The 25316-nt window shown below is 36.9% G+C and overlaps 3 protein-coding genes across 3 annotated transcripts in view; 2 read left to right on the plus strand and 1 right to left on the minus strand.

Annotated features, from left to right (window-relative positions):
* The window catches only part of myo18b (myosin XVIIIB), a 673005-nt gene that overhangs the window by 605359 nt on the left and 42330 nt on the right, over positions 1–25316 (plus strand). The gene's annotated exons all lie outside the window — the stretch shown is intronic.
* purbb (purine-rich element binding protein Bb) lies at positions 8449–10214 on the minus strand. Its single transcript, NM_200547.1, is given in 1 exon segment — positions 8449–10214. A coding segment is annotated over 1 exon segment (894 nt). The 5' UTR covers positions 10171–10214; the 3' UTR covers positions 8449–9276.
* On the plus strand, positions 13795–23911 carry h2az2b (H2A.Z variant histone 2b). The gene is made up of 5 exons (NM_001043323.2): positions 13795–13895; positions 15341–15418; positions 18286–18399; positions 19816–19945; positions 23518–23911. The coding sequence occupies exons 1-5, from the start codon at positions 13893–13895 to the stop codon at positions 23577–23579; spliced, it is 387 nt and encodes a 128-aa protein (NP_001036788.1). The 5' UTR covers positions 13795–13892; the 3' UTR covers positions 23580–23911.

Below are 25316 nucleotides of genomic sequence, written 5' to 3' on the forward strand. Positions count from 1 at the left end.
ATCTGCTGTGTGTGTGTGTGTGTGTGTGTGTGTAATTGCTGCCAGTGTGTAATATCTGCTGTGTGTGTGTGTGTGTGTAATTGCTGCCGGTGTGTAATATCTGCTGTGTGTGTGTGTAATTGCTGCCAGTGTGTTATATCTGCTGTGTGTGTGTGTGTGTGTAATTGCTGCTGGTGTGTAATTGCTGCCAGTGTGTTATATCTGCTGTGTGTGTGTGTGTAATTGCTGCTGGTGTGTAATTGCTGCCGGTGTGTAATATCTACTGTGTGTGTGTGTGTGTGTGTAATGTCTTGTGTGTAATATCTGCTGTGTGTGTTTGTGTGCGCGTGTGTGTAATTGCTGTATGAGTGTCTACTATCTGCTGTTATGTGTGTATAAACGTGTGTGTGTGTGTGTGTTATTTGCAGTGTGTATTAGCAGATAGTGTATGTTTATGCGTGTCATGTCTGTATGTGTATGTGTGTACTATCTGCTGTAATGTGTGTATATGTGTGTGTAATGTGCCATGCTGTGTGTAATATCTTGTGTGTGTGCGTGTGTGTGTAATATACTGCGGGCATGCATATATACTATCTTGCTGTATGTTATATCTGCTTTATGTGTGTGTGTGTGTGTGTGTGTGTGTGTGTGTGTGTGTGTGTGTGTGTGTGTGTGTGTGTGTGTGTGTGTGTGTGTGTGTGTGTGTGTGTGTGTGTGCGCGTGTGTATTGTTGGCTGTGGCTATGCTATAACATTGTTGAGTGTATTATCTGCTGTGTGTGTGTGGATGTGTGTAATATCTGCAGTGTGTAATTTTTCTGCTGTGTGTGTGTCTCACATGCGCTCTCTGCAGCAGCTCTCTCTCTCTCTCTCTCTCACACACACTCTCACTCTCTCCCTCTCTGATTGTGGGCTCATGGCAACAGCAGCTATATATAGCGCAGCAGCTGAGAGCTGATCAGGGTTTGTTCAGCAGGATCTCCGTCACAGCGGGAAACACGAGCCACCAGTCAAGCTCTCGGAGGAACTCTCCTTACACACATTTATATATATATATATATATATATGCAAACACATTATATATTTAAATCTAAAACATTATTCATGTGCATCATTTAAAACCTTTAATAAAAATGTTAATCTTGGAAAATAAAGTGCACAAATATTCAATCATTTGATTTATAGACACATTTATTTACCTTAATTAAAAATGGATAAATGTTGGCATATCTGTGCCTCGCAACAAGAAGGTCGCTGGTTTGAGTCTCAGCTGGGTCAGTTGGTGTTTCTGTGTGGAGTTTGCATGTTCTCCCTGTGTTGGTGTGGGTTTCCTCCGGATGTTCTGGTTTCCCCCACAGTCCAAACACATGCGGTACCGTTGAATTGGGTAGACTAAATTGTCCGTATAGTGTGAGTGTGAATGGATGTTTCACAGAGATGGGTTGCAGCTGGAAGGGCATCAGTTGTGTAAAACATATGCTGGATAAGTTGGTGGTTCATTCCACTGTGGCGACCCCTGATTAATGAAAGGACTAAGCCGAAAATAAAATAAATTAATGAATACATAAATATGACAAAATAACTTTAAATAAATTATATAAACACACTTTTAGAATATGTATTATTAAAATAGAGTAAAATGTAAACAAATATTCAACATTTTTATTAAAAATTAATAATAATAAAAATACTATTGTAAAAAAAAAGAAAAAAATGGTTAAATGTTCATTCATTTTCTTTCCAGCTTAGTCCCTTTATTAATCTGGGGTCTCCACATGGGACTGAACCACCAACTTATCCAGCATATGTTTTACGATGCCCTTTCAGCTGCAACCCATCACTGGAAAATCTACACACACTCATTCACACTCTTACACTGGACAATTTAGTTGATCAGTTCCCCTATAGTGCATGTGTTTGGACTGTGGGGGAAACCGGAGCACCCGGAGAAAACCCACGCCAACATGGGGAGAACATGCAAACTCCACACAGAAACATCAACTGTAAAAAAAATTGTAAACTTAATATTTTTAAATGAATAAATAATAATACACACACACACACATGAAACACCAGCAGGCCACTGCGTTTGCTTTCCATCATTTATAATGTCCTTTATTCTGTTACAAACATACATAGCATTTTCTAAATATAGACTTGTAAATCTCCAAGAGAAAAAAAAAGGGGGAGGGTCTTAGCGATGGCAGGCTGCCGTTCTGATTGGCAGTCCAGAGAGTGTGTGGGCAGGGCTTGTATATGGAGTGGGCGGAGACAGGCAGAGTATCTGAAACCTGAGCTCTTGACAGCTGAGCGCTCCGTCAAGTAACACACAGAAGAATGAGCAAATATATAGATATTAATGTATACCGAGAACGCCAAGAACCTGAGTTTAAAGGGCATTCTGACACGCAAATCTCTGCCGGACACATATCATACGCTGAACATAATATAGCTACCGGATTGTTGCTGTTGTGCGTACAGTTACACACACACACACACACATGGATGCTGTTAAGAGCTCGGGTGAACATTCTTGCAGAAGTTCGCCAGTCTGTACAGAGGTATTGTTGATCTGAAACGCCCCACACAACTGCACAAATCCACACCACAGCAAACAGGAAGACCAATCTGCCGATAGTGAAGAGCCTGACAGGAAATGAGCTCATAATCCCGCCCCTCTGGATGAGTATTGCTTCCTGTCCCTAATGCTTGCTTGTTTTTTTTATTTAAGTTTTACATTTATAAGTGACTAAGTCAGAAACAAAACAAATATACTCTCATATATACATATATAGACAGTTGAAGGCAATATTATATTAAATATCAAACATTTCCCAAGTGCTTTAACAGATTTAGGTATTTTAAACACTTTTTTTTAATAACTCATCTCTAATAACTGATTTATTTTCTCTTTGTCATGATGACAGCACATAATATTAGACTAGATATTCTTCAAGACACTAGTATTCAGCTTAAAGTGACATTTAAAGGCTTCACTAGGGTAATTAGGGTAGTTTAATAATGGTTTTGTTCTGCCGACAATTTTATATATATATATATATATATATATATATATATATATATATATATATATATATATATATATATATATATATATATATATATTTAAGGGGACTAATAATATTGCCCTTAAAATTTTGCTAAAATGGCTTTTATTCCAATCAAACCTGAAATAAATAAATCTTTTTTCCCCCAAATGCTAAATCTAACATGAAATTCTGCTCTGTTAAACGTAATTTGGGAAATATCCGACCAATAATTACGTTAGTCGCTAATGTCTTCAACTGTATATGTATATAAATAATGCATCTGAAATAAACACAGCCAAGTTCAGTCGAAAGAAAGTCCATTTCTGGTGCTTTGCAAGAGATTTGTGCCCCATTTAATAGGTTTGATGGATAGAAATGAAATAAAAGTGCTGCGATTTTACTTGACGTTTAGCAGTCGAGAGGAATTTAATGCAGGAGGGTCAAAGATGGATTCTGCATCAAATACAATAAACTAAAGTGATTTCACACACTTGACATACATGAAATGGCTGTGTTTTGTGATAACGTGTGCATGAAATCAGCAATTCAGTATTATATTTGTTTAACAGAGCTGGACTTACTAAAATATATTAAATAATAAGTGATCAGATCAATCTGATTGCATTTAATAGGACAATTTAATTCAAGGTTTTTGGTGACCTGTAAATTATGTTAATTTAATATGTCATCAGATGATTCCTTTATTAACATATGTGATCGCAAACACCGTTAAATAAAGTAAATAGGCTTTCCATTGATGGTTTGTTATTGACAATATTTGTCAGAGATATTATTAATCTGTAATCTGAGAGTTATATTAAAAAACAATCTAAATATTGAGAAAGTAACCTTTAAAGTTGTGCAAATTAAGTATTTAGCAATGCATATTACTAATCAAAAATGACATTTTGATATATTTACAGTAGAAAGTGTACTTCATGGAAAATTACTTAACAATCTAATGATTTTTGACATAAAAATAAAACAAAATCTAATAATTTTTGACTCATACAGTGTGTTGGGTCACATATTGTTACAATCAGTGACTAGTAATGACAATTCTGCTTAGAAATAAATAAATAATCACATTTTGATGCTGGAAAAACCCTGTTTCCATCTTTGACCCATGTGCAAACCTCAAAGTGAAGAGAGAAACATGTCGAAATGGCTTATTTTGTCGGTCATTTGCAATTCTCAAACAAACACTCTTCACTGAGACACATTCAGTGTTAGTCTTGAAGACTCGTACAATCAGAATGAACACACAAACACACATGCATGATCTGAAAACTGTTCAGAGAGCAGCTCAGCCTCCCTGGAGTCCCCAACACACGCTCAGTTTAGCCGAGCGGCAAATGTTTAGCAGAACAGGTGGAGAAACGCTAACAGCTGCAGCGGCGACACGCTTCTCTCAATGACCGCGATTCTGAGCTTAGTTATAACCAACAGATCGAGCTGTATACCATATACTACAGGTCTGCTGAATGCTGGATTCTGATTGGCTGATGAGCATTCTAAAGTGTGACATTATACTGAGATAAACACACAGCTAAAGTAGTTCCGGCAGCCTTACAGCTGCCTATCACTACACTGCATGATTTCAGTGATTTCACAGCTACAACAGTCAAACATCACTTCAAAAAACACAGCAGAAGGCTTTAGAGGACACTAGAAACCAGACAAAGGTCTCAATTACAACATCTGAACAGTGGATTTAGCAGAGGCCAGAGGAGAATCGCAATAATCCACTCCAGGATGTTGAATTATTGGAAAATAATGCATTATCGTACAATAATTAAACAGGAATAAATCAATTATTTCTTATGAAATCATCAGTACAGTTAAGAAAGCAAGTACATTTGACCACTTACAGTACATGACTAGTCTAGTGTCCTAAAAACTAGCCCAAAGTGCCGTCTGCCGTTAAAAACTAGCCTAAAGTGCCGTCTGCTGTTAAAAACTAGCATAGAGCAGTTTGCTGTTAAAAAATAGAGCCATCTGCTGGTAAAAACAAACCTAGAATGCCATCTGTTGAACACTAGCCTTTAGTGCCCTAGAGCTACAGCTGTTAAGCACAAGCCTAGAGCGCCGTCTGCTGTTTAAAACTAGCCTAGAGCGCCGTCTGCTGTTTAAAACTAGCCTAGAGCGCCGTCTGCTGTTTAAAACTAGCCTAGAGCGCCGTCTGCTGTTAAAGACTAGCCTAGAGTGCCGTCTGCTGTTAAACACTAGCCTAGAGCGCCGTCTGCTGTTAAAGACTAGCCTAGAGTGCCGTCTGCTGTTAAACACTAGCCTAGAGCGCCGTCTGCTGTTTAAAACTAGCCTAGAGCGCCGTCTGCTGTTTAAAACTAGCCTAGAGCGCCGTCTGCTGTTTAAAACTAGCCTAGAGCGCCGTCTGCTGTTTAAAACTAGCCTAGAGCGCCGTCTGCTGTTTAAAACTAGCCTAGAGCGCCGTCTGCTGTTTAAAACTAGCCTAGAGTGCCGTCTGCTGTTTACACCAAGCCTAGAGCGCCGTCTGCTGTTTACACCAAGCTTAGAGCGCCGTCTGCTATTTAAAACTAGCCTAGAGCGCCGTCTGCTGTTTACACTAAGCCTAGAGCGCCGTCTGTTGTTAAACATTAGCAAAGAGCACCATCTGCTGGTAAACACAAGCCTAAAGCGCCGTCTGTTGTTAAACACAAGCATAGAGTGCCATCTGCTGGTAAACACTAGCCTAGAGCGTCATCTGCTGTTAAACACTAGCAACATTTGCTGGCAAAAACTAACCTAAAGCGTTGTTAAACGCTAGCCTAGAGCACTGTCTGCTGTTAAACACTAGCCTAGAGCACCATCTGCTGTTTAAAACTAGCGCCATCTTTTGGTAAAACCTAACCTAGAGGGCCGTCTGTTGTTTAACACTAGCCTAGAGCGCCATTTGCTGTTAAACACTAGCTCCATTTGCTGGCAAAAACTAGCCTAGAGCGCCATCTGCTGTTAAACTCTAGCCTAGAGCACCATCAGGCGTTTAAAACTAGCGCCATCTTCTGGTAAAAACGAACCTAGAGCGCCGTCTGTTGTGAAACACTAGGCTAGAGCAGCTTTTGCAGTTAAACTAACCTAGAGCGCCGTCTGCTGTTAAACACTAGCCTAGAGCGCCTTTTGCTGTTAAACACTAGCCTAGAGCACCATCGGACGTTTAAAACTAGCGCCATCTTCTGGTAAAAACTAACCTAGAGCGCCGTCTGTTGTGAAACACTAGGCTAGAGCGCCTTTTGCTGTTAAACTCTAGCCTAGAGCGCCAACTGCTGTTAAACACTAGCACCATTTGCTGGCAAAACTAGCCTAGAGCGCCATCTGCTGTTAAAAACACAACCTACAGTGTGATCTGCTGTTAAAAGTAAACCCAGAATCGACTGCACTGTGATGGGTTCAGAAAATCTCAGCAATCGCAATGCAACAGTTGATCATCTCAGCCCTCCAAATCAGGGTGTATTTCAGGGTTATTAGCAGGAAATGCATCAAGCGACAGGGTTTTCTCCAGCATACGCTTCCGTCACGTGCAGTAAGCGCAGTCTGCTGATGTAATAGTGTTTTCAGAGGCATGCGGACGCCTCAACAATCAGCCTCTTGTGCCTCAACACAGCACAGCTGAATCTGCAGCCGGCAGCGCAGGAATGCTCACACTCCACGCATTAAAATAGCCGGCCTGCGAAGTCAGCTCGCTGTTGAGGAGAAACAGCTGCTGCAGGCCTGGAAGTGCAGAGATTGGCATCCGGCAGCCATTCTGGATACCAGTCGCTGATGTTTCATCACAGAACAGAGTCCATGCTAATGCCTTTTAGCTGCTAGTCAACACTTAAAGGGACAGTTCACACACACAATGTTACTGGGTCATCATTGAATTACTCTTTGCTTATTTAAGATTTCCTTCTGTTGAACACAAATCAGGATATTTATATTTAGTAGTATTTTCCCTAATATAGTAGTTAAAGGCTACCGGTTTGTAATGTTAATTTGTGGTCAGCAGGAAATAAAAGCTCATAAAGGACTTAATTAAATGTGTGGGTGAACTGCCCCTTTAACAATACGGGAACCCAAACGAGGCTGCTGCTCTCAACCATGAAAATAAGCTTGTTTTTCCTTATGGACACCAGTTTATCGCAGTTTGTGTAATTGCTAAAGTGCACAGATGACAAATTCCCAACGCTAACAATCTTTCTCCATCATAACCCACTGGTCTACTTGCTTATTCTTAGAATATTTATTTTTGGTGAAAGGCTAAACAAAAAAATGCAATAATATAGCTGCAGATACGAGAACAATAAATTAAATAAAAGGCAAATGTGGGACGGCCATGCACAGAAATGGACTCGCAAGACGTCTGATATTTATGGAAGGCCATTGAGTTTGTGTTTTATTTGAAAAATGTGTTGCTGCAGTTTTTATGACAGTCCATATTTGTATTTATGGACGTCAGTCTGCATAAACGCTGTGTCTGCTCCAATATTGTGTCTCATATGCAAATACGCTCAAATGCAGCAGTTTGATTGGCTGTTGTGCTGGTTTATGCATTGACATTAGGCATGGGATGATAACCGTTTTCAAGGTATACCTCGGTTTGGAAAAGTCAAGGTTTTAAAACTGCCAACATTTTCAGTAATATCGTTCCTAAAGGATGTGCAATGTTACGTTTTTGTATTACTTTTCGGACAACAGTATCTCCAGCAGAAAAGATCTCCAAAGATGTCGTGTTAAATTGTAAAGAAATCAGTGTTTTTGAAACTAATGAAGACAAGAGGTCAGGGATTCATTTGAATTATTCAGCCTGACACGTTTACTGCTCCAAAATATCTTCAAACTTTCACAAAATAAAATAAATTGTTTTTTTTTTACCCAGATATTTAAAAATAACTTATTTTAGAGTAGTAATCGCAATACCGTGAAAGGTTATCATACCGTCAGAATCTTATACCGGCACATGCCTAATTGACACAATAGTATCTGGATGCAGCCTTTATGATGCAAACTGAGACTGCATCACTCAGCGATGCAATGTCAGACACAAATGGAGCTAGTGACGTCACGGTGACGGGTAGGGTTAGGTGAGCCCATTAAGAAGCATTGGATGCATCCCAGATTGCACTGCACCAGGTCTGCAGCCAGACCCCTCTCAATTGACAAGGTCAAACTGTAGATCCAAATAAATCTATTTTGACATATTGTGAAGTGTGTTCGGCCTTCCATATATATTAGTCACATATAAGAAAACATAATGAAGAGTGTGCTGTAAACTTAAAGGACTGTGGGGGGATAATCTCATATATGTTGCTATACTCTCACAAAACAGATACACTGGAGGATCTTCAAATCCCAGCTTTACTTTTTTACAAAATTAGCTTTTCAAGCGTTAATAATTCTGTACTTTATATATAATTTGTACTTTGTGTATTCAAAAATATGCTGGTTTATTTACTTATTCTCTCATAAAGAATGATCTTACATTAAAAAAACACAACACAGAAGGGGATGGAGTGAAAATACACTCCCCCGCAAAGCTCTGTCCTCTATAATAACTAATATCACACATCAATATTCAGAGACTTGGACCCAAGTCAAAAAAAAAAAAAAGACAAAGCTTGTCATATTTGACCCCAAAACCAAAATATCTCACGGTCCATAATATCAATTATTAGTTTTTCCATCAAATAGCTCACGCCTCTTTTAGGAACTGGTGCTTTAAAAACCTCCATCAACACAAAACCAGCGGTCAAACCAAAATCAGCACTCATTCAAAGTCGTGTGTCGATGCGTGAACGCAAACCCAAACAGAATAACTTAGGGAACATCTACTATAAAATAATCTCAACACACACACACACACAACTTTTGGTTGCGAAAGTCCCATGCTGCCTACACACCATGAAGACCAGTGACGCTATATATAACATATATACTAAACATCTCCCCTCTGAAAACACATGTTGGACAGTAATGCACCCTTATCATCGCCTGGTTCGATCACACATGTTCCGCTTGTAGAAATTCAGCAGCCGGATGTAACAAAGGTTTAATTGTGGGCAAAGACAATTAAACTTGCTGGTTTGACAGGGCCGGGCAGCATCAGGAATAAATCAGACCCCATCCTCAGGGCTCCAACACAGACCCCCCCTCCCCAAACCCTCACCACAGAGACTTCACAGATCTACTTTTCTGTCCCATCAATATTTTAGTAGGCTATTGGAGTTCATGCACTTGTTGTTCCGCTCGTCCGGTCAGTCGTCGTCCACATCCTCTCCCTCGGACTCCTCTCTGCGCTCGTACATCTTATCGCGGTGTCGCTCCTGGATCTCCTTCATCTCCTCGGCGTAGCGGCTGAAGGCTCCTCCAAACTTCCCCCAGGCCTTGAACGGGATGGTGATGGAGTTCCTGTAGCTGGGCTTGACCTCGCTGACCCTCAGGAACACGCCGTATTTGTTGGAGCCCACGTCGAAGAAGAAGCGCTTGGAGTCCACCATGATGGAGGTGCCCTCCGGGAGCTCCCCGTAGCCCCCCGCGGCTCCGGGACCCCCACTCAGCTCTTCATCCTCTCCGCCGTAGTCGTCGATCAGTTTCGCGAGCGCATCCCGGAACTCGATTAATCCCTGCGCCGGCAGCGCGATGGTCTGTCCGGCCTGCACGCCGCCTCCCGGCCCGCCTCCCCCGCCGACTCCGAATCCCGGTCCACGGTTGACGGTCTGGCGGATGCGCAGGAACCTCCCGCGCTGGTTCTCCTTCAGGTCGAGGTAGTATTTGCGGTTCTCTCGCACCAAAAACTCGCTCTTCAGCGCCCGGCGCGGTCCTCCATCATCGCCCCCGGACGACTGCGCGATCTGCTCCGGGCTGCTGGGCCCCAGCTGGGCGTAGTGCTCGATGAAATCCCCGAGGTAGTCGCGGAACTCCGCCGCCACGGACATGGAGAGAGTCAGGCGGCTCTTGGAGCCCCCGGCGCCCACCTCCGCTATCTTAATGAAGCGGCCCTTCGCGTTCTGCTTGACGTCCAGGTAGAAGCGCTTGTTCTGGATGTCCAGGCGCTTGGAGGCCAGCTCCTGCGTCTCCTGCTCCCGCTGGAAGTGCTGGAGGCCGCCGCTGCTGCCGCCGCGCTCGCTCCCGCTGTCTCCATCCGCCATCTTCAGCACCTCCAGCAGCTTCTCCCTCACACACTCCAGCGCGGATACACTGCACTGGCCTCGGGTCCGGTCCTGGTTCTCTATTGGTCTGCGCGCCTGTCAGCTAGAGCGTGTGAGCGGTGCCCTCGCTCTTCATTGGTCAGTGACGCTTCCTCCACCCGACTCGTGCTTGAAGCGATACAGCTGCGGCCGGAAGTTAACGAGAATTATTATTTATTACATTTATTAAATTGATTGTGTTTGATTAAGGTTTATCCGAGGCTAAACCTAACTGTAAAATTAATGTAAAAACATCAATTGCACCAAGTATTATTTATTAAATTACAGATTAAATTGTATTTTATTAACGTCAACCCCAACCATCACAGGAACGCAAAAACAGTAATCATACCGAATAATACTAATTAAATAATAAGTTAAATTGTATTTTAATAACGTCTACCCCGACCCTAAGCCCAACCCTCACAGTAAAAACAGTAATTATACTGAGCATTATTCTTATTATTGATTAAATTACACATAACATATTTTATCAATGTCTATCCCAAACACCACAGTAATGTATGAACAGTAATTATACTGAGTATTATTCATATTATAAATTCAATTACCCATTAAATTAAATTTTTAACGTCAACCTCAAACCCAACCATCACAATAATGTACAAACAGAAAATGTAAGTGTTATTCATAAAATATTTTAAATTACCCACTGAATTTTATCTTATTAATGTCTACCCCAACCCTACACCCAACAGTCACAGTAATGTAAATGTTTAATTACTGTTGCAGGCTACAGTGTCATAACAGTTATGCGAGGATCCGCAGCTGTATCCCTTCTACACTTTCCCAGCCGTGCGCAGGCATTTCCTTTCCTTCTGGAGCTCGGCTCAATCTCATGTATATATATTTTTAATATCATTCAAACAGCATATCTGCATTAAAGTTGTTTGTTGAATCAGTTAAATAAAAGTTATAGAAAAAAGAATAGAAAATGACGCTCCTCCTAATAATGTCTTGCTGTTGACAAAATTTAGCTGATAACAATAAAGTAAATTAGAATAGATGTAGTATTTTACAGAAAATTATAGCAATTAAGAAGGTAACTAACTTTATAGTTACAAAATAAGCTTTAAATTATTTATTTTTAAATAAAATTTTATCTCATATGTCCAATAATCTATCTGTTAATTAAAACTGCACATATATTAGATATTGCTGCAGTGTTTTACAGAAAAATAGTTAATATATGAGAGATATTTTTATTTTATTTCTGTTGCAACTTTATTGCGATTTTGTACCTCCTATACTCTAATGTAGATTATAAATGCAAATGTATTTTAGCATTGCCTTGTTTAAGATCTGACCCAGGATCAGCCAATTTTCCAGTCTTTTGATTATGATGAGCTTCACAAATCTGTTCGTGGATCAGCTGCTGAACGTCCACTATTGTATGCGCGATGACGTCAAACGTGACGTCGGTCATTAATTCCAGAGGTCAGTGCGACATAGGAAAAAAAGCGCTGTGCACATGATGGATAATAATAACCCTCATCTCGTTTCAAACTCCAGAAGGTGTTCAGACAAACAATGCATGAATTGCATCATTTTAAATAGTTTTATTGACTTTTTTACACTATAAAGATCGTCAATTGTTTTAATGAATGATTTCGGGATAGCCATGCCACAAAGCACCCTGAAACTTGGAGTAATCATAGCATAATTATAGTATTCATACAAATATGGAATATAGAAGTCATTAGGCTAGATGAGCGTTTGTATATTAGGAGGAATATTATATATTTAATCCATCATTACTCAGTTTATCACTCACTGCACACTCAGTGTCTGAATCATTAATACTCTTTACTAGGGCTTTGACCACATTATCTTTATGCCAAAGTCACTACATATGCAATAACTTATTAAATCTTACACTTGCAGTGTCATGGTATTTTAGTTGCTTTAGTTTGGACATGTATGCCAAAGCCACCAGCAGATTCAAAGGGACAAAAGTTTATAAGTTAAGAGTTAAAAATAGGGGCATACAATATTTGTTTAGATCAGCTTTATTTCTCTATGTTTACATTAATAAAATTGTGGATTTAAATATAAATAAACATTAAAACAGCATTTCGTTTACTGTTTACAAATTAAACGAAAAGGAATTTAAATACTTATTTAAGCTTAAGTATAAACCAGCATCACTCATAAGTGTAAACAACTAATGAAATTTAAAATTATTTTTCAAGCATCATGAATGGATTGGCGGAAATCGAGATATTTTGGTCTCTTTCGGTTTGTGTTTTTTGTATAACGTTATGGTAATCATGTTTTAGTTGAGTTTAAATCAATTAACATTCTTTATTTATATATTAATGTTTCGATTAAATTTTGCCTTGGTAATTATTTCTTTCTGAAACACAAAAGCAGTTTCCAAAACTCCAAAATATTAGTCATTTAGTCAATATAGTGCTGTTAAAACCATATAGCTAAAGCGGCTACAGTATGTATTAACTATTTTGAAGGGTTAAACTGAAATAAATAATAACATTTTTATTGTGGTGCATTGTATTTGTAAAACTAGTCTGCTATTGGGTCATTTGTTTGTATTAGTAGTTTTTGTACATCTGTAGAATTAGTGTAACACATTGATTCCAATACTTTACCATACTATGGTTTAAAAACACTATAGTATTTACCATAAATATTATTTTTTATGTGGAAACAAGCAAACAAACCTTAAGGAGCCTGCTAAGTTGGTATGGATGAAGGTATTTTGTTAAACATCGTTTATTTTTATATTTTACTCGAGGAACGTTCATTTCATCATACAATATCCATGTTTTATTCTGTATTGTGGTTACTATTGTGGGGATGTAGTCGTTTATGACCATTTTTTTAAAAGTAGCCTACTAAAAGGCGGCAAACGCATCGCGCATGCGCACGAAGTTAAGGTAAGAAGTGAACAATGGAAAGGTTATCGCAATGTGGACAAAAGAATCAAACGCATTACTCCATTTTACTGATTTTAACAGCTAATAACTGTGAAATTGTATTAAAAAAGCATATTAAAACACTAATCTGTTAACGGGAAAGAATTTGAAAGAGGTTGAACTATGAAGAGGATTAAATAATTACATCATATGGAAGAAATATCAGTTTTAGCACCCTGTTTATGTTTATTAACCAAGTTTAACTTCTGTATAATTACTTTAAGTGGTTGTTAAAGCCAGTAAAATGGACACAACTGCGTTTTTACAATTGTATCCAAACGACGTAGATAAAAAGCCGATAAGAAAGATATTTAAATAAATAAAATAACTGAGCAAACATATTCAGTCCCATCATTTATGTTATGTATTGTAGTTTTGGAATCGTTCACTGTATGAGCCAGTTTATCAGTTTATAATTTGATCGTGATCGAAACATTTCTAACACATCAAAATAATACATTTTCTAATCGGTTTTAATGTAATGAATGACGACTACGGCGCGCGTGCGCACAAGCCTGGTGCGCTGTTAGGTAGAGAAAAAAAGGAACTTGAAAAAAATCACCCAGATACAGAGAAGCTCTGTGATTGGACGAAACGTCCATTTCAAACCAAGACGGCCCTCGCTGATTGGTTATTAGGCTAGAACATACCGCGCTATCGCTGAAGTGCTCATCATTGTGTTTTCCCTCCGTTTCCAGCGAAAAGAGAAGCAGCTCATCTGGCGAAATGGTAAGATAAGTTCTTAATTATCCGATGTTTGTAACGCAGGTTACAATTAGTTGATTTATTGTGTGTAAACGGCTCTGGATTCGAGCTCGTGAAGCTTTAATCAGCGCGCGGTTTTGCTAAACGAGCGCCGACCGCGAGAATAAAGTCAGTTTGCTGCAATAATCTGCAAAATCCATCAAAAGAGCTCGCTGGTGTTTAATAATTACACATCAGATCGTAGTTTGGTGATTTTAAAACTATATCTAGTAGCCTAAGAGCAGAATCAAATATATCCCGCATTTTCTTTTGTTTGACATGCTGGCTCGTGGTTTAAATAAGGTTAAATAAGCTAAAGGTTAAGAATTGTCTGTTATTTTACTTTAAATACCGAGATTACAAAGAAAGCTTTCGACAAATTTCGCAGTTGTGACCATTTTTCATCGAAATTTGTATTTTAGCTCCGACGTGTGAACTCGTTTTACTCCCATTTGCGTGAAATAAGTTGTACGGGAACGTGTTACACTTAAAATGGAAGCGGCGAACTTTAATTTTAAGAAATAAAGTTATAATGTTGAACACGAACAGCAGATTCTTGAACTGATGATGATTATAAAAAGAATTCGTAGAAATGGCCAAAACACATTAAAATATGAAGAAATATAGTTTAAAATGCAAGTAACGGCGCAGATTTGCAAGTCATTAAGTTAAAATTGTGGACACGAACAATCAAAAAACAGCAGAAGTGCACAGAAATCGCCAAACTCTGAAAAACCCCTCTGAGTATGTGTGGTTTTCCCTGTCTGAGATAAGCTTCCATGTGAATCTGCTCTTCAGTGTAATTGTTTGCCACATTATTAGTCAGAATTATCAAGAAAATGAAACGTTGCTTCACAAAATAACTTTAATGCAGATTCTCCAAATGCTTTTTTGTGTTTTGCGTTATATTTGGAAAATTTACTTTTATATTGAGCATAATGTAATTTGGGAGCAGCCATTTCTTAATTTTAAGAAATAAAATTATAGTTGTGACAGGATAACAGAATTGCAACTTTTAATAAATGTAAAACAGACTGCAAGAACAAAGAATAAAAAAAATAAGAGAAATTGTTTACAAATGCTGCAATAAGCCTCCAGAATTAAAAACAAACAAATGCAGAACTGCCAAAAAGCGTGCTCAGATAGTGAGAAACTCAGAATTTTGAGAGAAAATCCATCTGAAATGATGCCAGCAGGTAATTTTCCATGGCTGGCAAAAAAGCTTCCATATGAATCTGCATTTCAATGTTTTTTTTGCATCATATTACTTTAAAATATAGCTTTTATATCTCTAATTAATGTGAGGTAATGAGATTTCCCTATGTCTGTCTTCTGTTGAGTTAGATTTTTAAAGGCAAAAGCAAAAAAAAAGTATGTTGACCACAGTGTGATTACATTGTGTGAAATATTTTGTCCTTGTGCTTCCACAGGCAGGAGGCAAAGCAGGAAAAGACAGTGGAAAAGCCAAGACGAAAGCCGTCTCCAGATCTCAGAGAGCTGGTCTGCAGGTACTGACTCCAACAAAACATACATGCATAGTATAAATAGAAAGTGTCCATTTGTTGGGTAATTGCTGCACACTTCTTTGTGAAATTTATATAGCAGAACTACATTTAAAGTACGGAAAAGGTCTCTATATCAACAATCCCAAATTAAATAAGGGACAGGAATAAATAAGATCTCTTCATACCAACAATATCACACATTAAATAAAGTACAGAAATATGGAATCTCTTCAAAATCCCTAAAAAAACTACCCCAGATTAAGGCACAGGAACTGAAAAATATACATCTTCATATAAACCGGTTTTGCATGTCACTTTCCATCTTAATTTTTTAATGTCTTTTAAATTAGCAGCAAACCACTGTGTTTTGATCACGATCCAAGCAAGGATGCACAATGAGCCACTCTTAATCTAAATCAGACTGTATTTTCTCAATCTGATGCAAAAGCAGAATTATTGTCATATTTCATGTAAAGGAAACAGCGAATAAGCTGCAGATTCACTCTCTGCCAGCAGGAGACGCTGATGAACAGCAGCCATATCCTGTTTTCATGGTGACCGCTGTAAACAGAGCAGCACTATATTTAAAGTGATACTTCACCAAAACATGAAAATGTGCTCTGTGTACAAGTTTAAAACCTTTGAGCATTTTATTTTCTGTTGAACACAGAAGATATTTCGAAGAATGCTGAAAACCTGTTACCATTGACTTCTGTAGTATGAAATCCTATGGAAGTCGATGGTTATAGGTTAAAAAAAAACATCTTTTGAGTTTAACAGAAGAAAGAAACTCACTCATAAAGGTTTAAAAACAAGTAGAGGCTGAGGAAATATAGATGATGTTTTAAATTTTTGATTGCACTACTAATGTAAAAAACGACTGAAGTGTGAATCGTTCAGAGATTAAATGAACACATCCACAACTCTTACTCCAATTGTATTATTTGTTTTGCATCTCAATTGATTTCAATACATTCAGTTCAGAGTCAGTTCCAAAGAGCTAAATGATCCTAGACGAGGAATAAGTAGTCTCCGTTCACACCTGCTGTTAAGATGTGTTCTGATCACATTTAGTCAAAAGAGATGCATTAGCATTCCCACCTAGCATTTAAATGCATGTCTATTGTCCAGTGCTCTGACGAGGAATAGACTCTGATCTTTCCTTATAATGATAATCTACATATAATGCTGGAGCTAGAACAATTTTCATTCTGCACATACAGTCTTATTAAAATGATCAGATCAATTAAATTGATGGAATTTTAATATGGTGCTCGGCATGAATAAGTTTCACCATCACAAATCTGTCTTTTAAATGAATATTTTCTGCAGGATGCTTTACAGTGATGCATTTTCATGCATATACATTAGGTTCAGTTTTGGCTTTGGTACTGACTAATCTTTACTTACAGAAAGCTTAAGATCACATTCCAAAACTGAGTACACCCAGTCAATTTGTTAGAGGGGGAAAATTAAATAAAATGGATAAATAAAGCTGATCTACATATTATTTATATATATTTTTTTAATTTATTGACCAAACTTATTTAATAAAATTATAAAATTAATAAAAATTTTCACGGAAAAATCTAATTATAGATTATTTCTTTAGATTAGACTCCTAAGGATCGTTCACCACACATGGTCAATTGCTCAGATCAGACATGAAAGAAAAAAAAGAGTAAAATAGATGAATTGTATAGAAACAATTCAGATGCGAATGATGAATATTTTCGAAACTACTTTCACTTCTCCCGTGTGCAGGTTATTTAGCTTAAGGAAAAACTTACTTAATTTAGCGTTGGCGTTTTACTAAAACATCAGTGGTCACTTGGCAAAACAGTTCTGTTTGGTTGCTACTTGGTTATTAAAACGTTGTTCAGTCATTAAGTTTACCTTCTCAACAAAACATTAAGTATGAAAACATTATCATTAATTGATCAACTTTTGCTCAATAAAACATTACCATTCTGTTAAAGTTACCATTCAGATCTCCAAATGATAACTCTAGCTGATTAAAACATTACTATTCAGTTAAAAACAATGTTACCATTCATTTATTACAACTTTTAACATTTGCTTATTAAAACCTTACCATTCTGTTAAAAACATTACCATTCGGCTATTAAAATAACATTAGCTTGTTAAAACATTACTGTTCAGTTACAAAAAGTTACCATTGGGTTATAAATGTATTGCCATTATAAAAACATTACCAAAATGTTATTCAGTTATTGAAACATTAGTTATTCAATAAGTTAATCTGTAAATAAATCTGTCTTTGATCTGTAGTCAAATCAAATGAACTTTCATAGTCATCTCAGTAGTTCAGTTATCGATGTTACTGGTCAGTTATCTAAATGTGACCATTCAGTTCTTGAAATGTTACCAGTTATAAAAGGTACTAACCAGTTATCAAAATATTACTATTTGCTTATCAAAATGTTATGATTCTAAAAATGTTACCATCCAGTTAGCAGAACATTAGTTCTCTTAGCAAAACGTTACCATTTGTTATGTTTTGCTTATTAATCTTAAGAATTTGTAGGTATTTGTGCTAGAGATAACACAAGTTATAAATAAATAATTGTATTTTTGCAGTGCATCTCAAGAAGATCAGGAAAGCTTAATTTTAATTCATCTTTATTTCTATAGCACTTTTACGATGTTGATTGTGAAAGTAGCTTAACATGGATGACGTTCTAGTAGATTGAAATCCAGTGTTTACAGTTTAGTGTAATATAAACATAAAACCCAAAAACTGAAGAGCAAATCCAACAAAACCAAGCTAGCAAGTGGGAATATTAATTCTGGAAGTGAACCTGCAATATTAACCTTAATGTCTTTTTTAAAATTTTTTTTTTATTCAGTTCCCTGTAGGCCGTATTCACAGGCACCTGAAGACCCGAACCACCAGCCATGGCCGTGTCGGAGCTACAGCTGCGGTTTACAGTGCTGCTATCCTGGAGTATCTCACCGCTGAGGTAACATCAGGGTTTATTTAATGAATTAATTTTTACCTAGAGTCTAAATGTTTACTATAAGCAAATTAAAACCAGATCAAACATGGCGTCTGTTATTAAAATACTTTTTAAAGTGCATCAACTTTTAAACGAGTGTTCTTTAAATGGTTCTTAATTAGCTTTACATGCACATTATGGAGATTTAGTAAATTAATTGCGTTATTAACCTGAAAAAACACGCTTTAACTAATACAAAATGGCAAACTGAAGTTTAAGCTCATTTATTTATCAAGTAGGAAAACTCAATTACATGTTGTCTGGAACGCAGCATATAAGTATTTGTATTTGACAGTCCTTACTTGTAGAGGCTCTTTATTAACCTAAACTATTAGATGCCAAACATTGATCTGAGACATAGTACTTTACTAGCAGTTTAAAAAAAAACAACTACTTAGTCACAAGAGGGCGCCAAACATCCTGATAGACAAGCATAAAGTTTAAAATTAAAATAAGTTAAAATATTTTCCTAGTGCTATTAAACGTTAGATTTTAAACTAAGTTTTGTTTACATTTAATAACTGATTTCTTTTTCCTGCCATGATGACCGCGCATGATAATTTACTAGTTAATTTGCAAGATACTAATTAAAACATTATTATTGAGTTCTAGAAATGTTATCATTCTGTAATAAATATAATGCTGTTCAGTTATAAAAGAGTTACCATTCCATTATAAAAAAAATGACTAAGTTATTAGGTATAATTAGACAAGTTATTGGACAACAGTGGTTTGTTCTGTAGAGAATAAAATCTAAAAACAGTTAGTAAAGAGGTTAATAATATTGACCCTGATATAAACAATATAACAAAACATGCACTAATAAATAAACACTTATTCCAGCCAAACTAGCAGAAATAAGACTCTTTCCAGATAAAAAAAAATCCAATGGGAATAGTGTAAAATTAGAATAATCATTAGAATATTAAAGACCTTGTTCAATATAGATATTTTGTACATTTCTTCTGATAAAAGTATTAAATCTCATTTTCTGATCAGTAATGTGCATAACCGAGAACTTCAACTTTAAATGCACCTTTTCCAGGGTTTATGTTTATTATTATTATTGTTATACCCTCAGATTTCCAAGTAATTTTATCTCGGCCAAATACTGTCCAACACAAGCAAATGTAACATCAATAGAAAGCTACTTTAATCAACTTTTTTAGATGTTTAAATACGAATTCTCATATTTACTAATGGTGAAAGATGATTGCCTGTACCCGGCTGTGTCTGTGTTATTAGTTTAGTCTAAGTTTATCTGAGAGAATGCTCCTTGATTCTGATTGGTCCGTCTCAACATTCCAGAGGCGTGTAATGATCCTGTATAGCGCTATAATAATGGTGTGTAAAGCAGGTGTGTGGCTTGTTGGTGCGCAGGTGCTGGAGTTGGCTGGAAACGCTTCTAAGGATCTGAAGGTGAAGCGAATCACTCCCAGACATTTACAGCTGGCCATCCGCGGAGACGAGGAGCTGGACTCGCTTATCAAGGCCACCATTGCTGGAGGAGGTGAGAGACTGCGCCGATACACTAATGAAGAAATTATTTATTTTATTTACACAGGGTTCACAGGCTGCTTAAAAATATGCTTGAATGTCAGACGCATGAATTAGGACTGCACAATATAGCATTGATATCACAATGTGTGCATCTGTAGTAGTCGCATCTCAGATTTAGAATAATTAGTAAAGATTTAAAGAGACATTTTTTTTTATTATTATTTGTACAATGGCCACGTTATTTTACATTTGATTGTGCAATTCTGTACCTGAATACTGTTCGACTTCATAGAAACCCATAAAGCACTGTTTTTTGTTTATTTATTTTTGCTTGTATCATAATTTATGCAGATGCGCTGCATAGAAAAAGTTTGGATCATCCAAGGTGATCTAAATAAATGAAGGAATTGATTTAAGATTAAAAGTGCTTTTAAAAAGTCCTTCAATCTGCTGTTCATTTATAAGATTGATATTTGGTCAGGCAGAAAATAAATAAAAATAATAAAAATATGGAAACAAACATAAAAAAACAGGCTAATTCAAAGAAGAAATTATCCGAAAAATGTAATTGTACACTACAGTGTATCAGTAATAAGGTCAAATGTCATTCAGAAATCAAACAGTGGGAATTAAATAAATAATGGGAATAAGTGGTCAAACCAGTAGAGTTGCGGAGGCGGCTTCACTATCAGCCTGTAATGAATGTAGCCCAGCAGTGCTGTTTTGGCAAGGTTATGGAAGAGCTGTAACGTGATTATAAATGAGCCGTATCAATTTCTGACATCACATATTTGTATCCAGCCTAATCCTAAGCTTTTATCCCCTAACATTTGATACCTTTTTCCATTTATTACAGTTGTAGAATCACTATAATCACCACTGGCACAGAGTATTCTTGTATAGACCATTGTTGTCGTTTACATCCCTCAAAATGGTTCCAATTTATTTCCTATTTGACATTTTTAACTTCGGAGAATCCAAAAAGAGCCACATATTGATAAATAATGCTATGATAACTGCTTTACAACTGCTTGAGTTATGATTGAATTGCCTCGTTACAGTTATGAAATAGTTTGAGAACCAGCAGGAAATGTTCATGAACAAGCAATTTTCAATAACATCATCATTGCAATTTGTGATGTATAAACGTGTATCAAACTTCAAAAGAAGCAAAAGCTGAAAGTTTAATTTATTTGTTGTGCTTATCTGTTCACAAACTTTGACAAGTGACGTTATTGACAATTTTAGAACCATTTACTTATAAAAGACATAACCTTGAGATTAGTTTAGTCGCATGTTGTTTGTTACAGAAAGGATTGCGGTATATGATTATTTTAAAGTCGTGAAAGTAACTTTATATAGAGATTATACAACAGCACAGGAATTCATTAAAATAGGCTTGACCCTCATGGATGTGAGGTTTGTGTTTCTTTAAGCCGGTTTTCATTAGACTTTTGTATGATCACTGCAATAAGAATTTTGGTATAAAATGGTCTTAAAATGACAAATTGTGTAAACTTTGTGATCGGCCTAGTCTAAGGTTTAATTTTTAGAATTGCTTTATATTCAGTGTAGTAATAATGTAAGTGTAGAAATTACATAGCAATGAATCAACAGTGCAGGAATGATTATGACAGTGAAGTATAAAAGCACAGCAAATATAAATAACTGCTATATTATAAAATGTAAATCATGATTATTTAGCTTAAAATAAAGATCATGATTTTTCTCATTATTCTGTAGATGTAGAATAAAGGTTAATATGAGTTTGCTATTATCGTTACTCTTAAACGTATCGTCACCTTGGAATTATAAGGCTCTCTCTGAACTCTTGACATTCTTATTAAACAACAACTTATTTACATTATGGGATGTTTTTTGTAAGTTGTTTACATTTGAAGATTTTTTTACTTAAAGAACAAATGTTACACACACTAGAGATTTAATTCACTAGTAAAATCCGACATTTGCCATTAGCCTATATATTGTTGAATATAATCTGATAGAGTAGTTATACTGACACAGTAAACATTTATTTTTTATGCACAACTGTGTGTTCGCTATGAAAGAAAAAACACATCAAACGCTTGCTGTAATCCCTCTAAAATGCGAAATGATAATTTAAATGAAGTGCACACTTTCGGTTTCATTCTGACTGCTAAGTGCTGTTCACACTTCGCACGCGGCTCCAAAACGATCACTCTGTGCCACAAACTCAATATTATTTACAACTGTATTACCCGTTACTCGCAACATATGCAGGTTCTGTTCACTAAAGTAGACGCATGCACGTCTATTGTCACGTAGGGCGCGCCCTCTCATGGTAGCAGCTCGCGTCATGTGTGATTTCGTGCCTCAGATATTTCATTGCATGAAGACAGAAATGGCATTTTTAAGTGAATTATACCTTATAAATACATTATGTGACTCTTTACACATCATTTGGAGGTGTCCATGTCACTGAGGAACGTGTGAAGACTCGTGCAGCCGCCTTCTCTCCTGAACTTGAAAATAAAATTGGCAGAATCGCAGAAATGCTGGATTAAGATCGTCTAGGGCAGGAGTGTCTAAACTGGGTTCTGGAGGGCTGCTGTCCTGCATAGTTTAGCTCCAACAAACAACTTGCTTCAACAAACTTCCCAGGAGTTTCTAGTAGGAGTTTGATTTGGCTGGTTCAGGTGTGTTTGAGTAGTGTTGGAGCAAAACTGTCCAGGACTGAGTTTGGACACTTCTGGTCAAGGGGGTTGAAATGAGATCGCTATCTTTTTTTGTGGTTAATCATGCAGCTCTGCTATATAATAATTACTGCGCTGTTGTATAATCGCTATACAATCACTTTATAGAAGCTATTTCTGATTAATGCACAACAGAAATGATTGTGACCGGTCTACATGCAGCGCCGATGCAGTACAGGTCATGTATACAGGGCTCGTATGGTCCGGCAAACATTCAAGGCATTTTGAAAAATGTGGAAAAACCCAAAGTTTTGGGAAATTCCATGACTTGAACAAATATTTGAAAATTGGTTATTAGTTTGTCAAACTAAAGTAGTCCACCATATAAATTTGTTGCGTGTGTTTTTATTTACCTCATAGACATTACGTCATGAAAATGTATTTAAAGTTCTGGAAAAGTGGTGTGATTTCAGTAGTGGCTCTGTCTGTAGTAGCGCGTGTTCTGTTAGTGGCGATGTTTGGATTATAAATATAATAGCGTATACATTGTGCTAATTTTTTTTTTATTGGTGATGTTTGTGTACATATATATATATATATATATATATATATATATATATATATATATATATATATATATATATATATATATATATATATATATATATATATATATATATATATATATATACACATACACACACACACACACACACACACACACACACACACACACACACATACGTATACACATAAATATATACACACACACATATATATATATTTGTGTGTGTGTTTATAATTATACATGTATGAATAATGCAAGTGTTTTATTGGTGATGTTTGTGTAGTGTATGTGTTGTTGTGATTGGTGCTGATGTTTTGTTGTGTGTTTGTGCGTCCGCAGGAGTCATTCCTCACATCCACAAGTCTCTGATTGGGAAGAAGGGTCAGCAGAAGACCGTATGAGGAGCCAATCAGCACTGCTTTTCTTCAGTTTCCCGTTCGTTTGCTTCTGTTTGGTAAAGCGTAGTTTAGCATAACAATGGTTAGCGTTTGACGTACTGTATCCTGATGATTAGCGCGGGGCGGGGGGGTAATCATGCTTGTTTTAGTTGGGGGCGGGGTCTGTGTGCTTTCGGGGCTTCGTTATTGGCTTTTTAAAAATTGTTTTATACATTTAAAAACCTTTTGTTTTGTTTGTTTTCTAAGTGTTTCTGTGAGTTCATTCAACACGTCTCGTGTTTTGGCTTTGGTGCTGCAAGGAATCTGTTGAAATGAATCCTGATATGAATCACTCTTGAATTCGACGTCAAGGAATATGTGAATAAAATTTATAAAAACAACACCTGCCGAGCGGCTCTCTCTTATTTAACACCTCTGTGGATATGAGTGTTTAAAACTGATGTTACATCCAGGTCTTCTGTTTTTAGACTCACCGGCCACTTTATAAGGTACACTTTACTAGTATCAGGTTGGACCCCTCCTGCCTTCAGAACTGCTTTAATCCTTCATGGCAAAATCTCTGAGGAATATTTCCAGTAGCTTGTTGAATCTCTAACATGATAGCATCACACAGTTGCTGCAGTTTTGTCGGCTGCACATCCATGATGCCAATCTCCCGTTCCACCACATCCCAAAGCTGCTCTATTGGATTGAGCTCTGGTGACTGTGGAGGCCATTTGAGTACAGTGAACTCATCGTCATGTTCAAGAAACCAGTCTGAGATGATTGAGCTTTATGACATGCTGCGTTATCCTGCTGGAAGTAGCCATCAGAAGATGGAGACACTGTGCTCATAAAGGGATGGACATGGTCAGCAGCAATACTCAGGTAGGCTGTGGCGTTGATGCTCAATTGGTACTAATGGACCCAAAGAAAATCTCCCCCACACCATTACACCACCACCACCAGCCTGAACCGCTGATACAAGGCAGGATGATCCATGCTTTCATTTTGTTGAGGCCAAATTGTGATCGGTGTGTGTTTGTCATGTTTCAATGCTTTCTCAAAGATATTTCTGCACCGGTTTTCAAAAGCTAGCGTTTCAATAGTAATTGTACATTTTCTGCTTATGACTGCATATATGATGAAATCTCAGTAAAAGTATTTCTAAAATTTAAAACAAATAAAAGCAACTTCCCATGTCAATACACAGCAAAATGTCTGTTATGGCTGGATTTCTGTTATAGTGTCATTCACAATTACATCCAGAATTAATGCACTTAATATTTGTTTTAATACATCTAAATCATTAGATCAGCAATTGTGGAAAGGTAATGTTGGTAGTCAGTGTTTTAACAGTAATGATGCATTTTGACTTAATTTTCTGCTCTTTAAGGCTGCTTTTGTTACCAAAATGTCAGTAAAAATTATCAAATGTTTTAAATATAAAAAAAGTAAATCAAAGCAGTTTCCTATGTAAATATGTAGTAAAATGTAATTGATTTCTTTTAGTATCGTTGCTTAAAAATTACCCAGAAATCAGGGTTTAAATTACGCTTCATTAAATTTGTTTTGTGCATTCTCAAACATTGTCTTCCAGTTTTTAAAATCTAATCTTGGTGAAGTTGATGCTTTATTAATAACAATGCACATTTTATTATTTTTTTAAAATAATTTTTTTCTGGGTTTACACCTTTAATGGACCGTAAGTGATTGTCGACAGGAATGTTTGGGGAGCAGAGAGATGGCAAGGATCAGCAT

This window comes from Danio rerio, chromosome 10, assembly GCF_049306965.1.
Source record: "Danio rerio strain Tuebingen ecotype United States chromosome 10, GRCz12tu, whole genome shotgun sequence".
Lineage (NCBI taxonomy): Eukaryota > Metazoa > Chordata > Actinopteri > Cypriniformes > Danionidae > Danio > Danio rerio.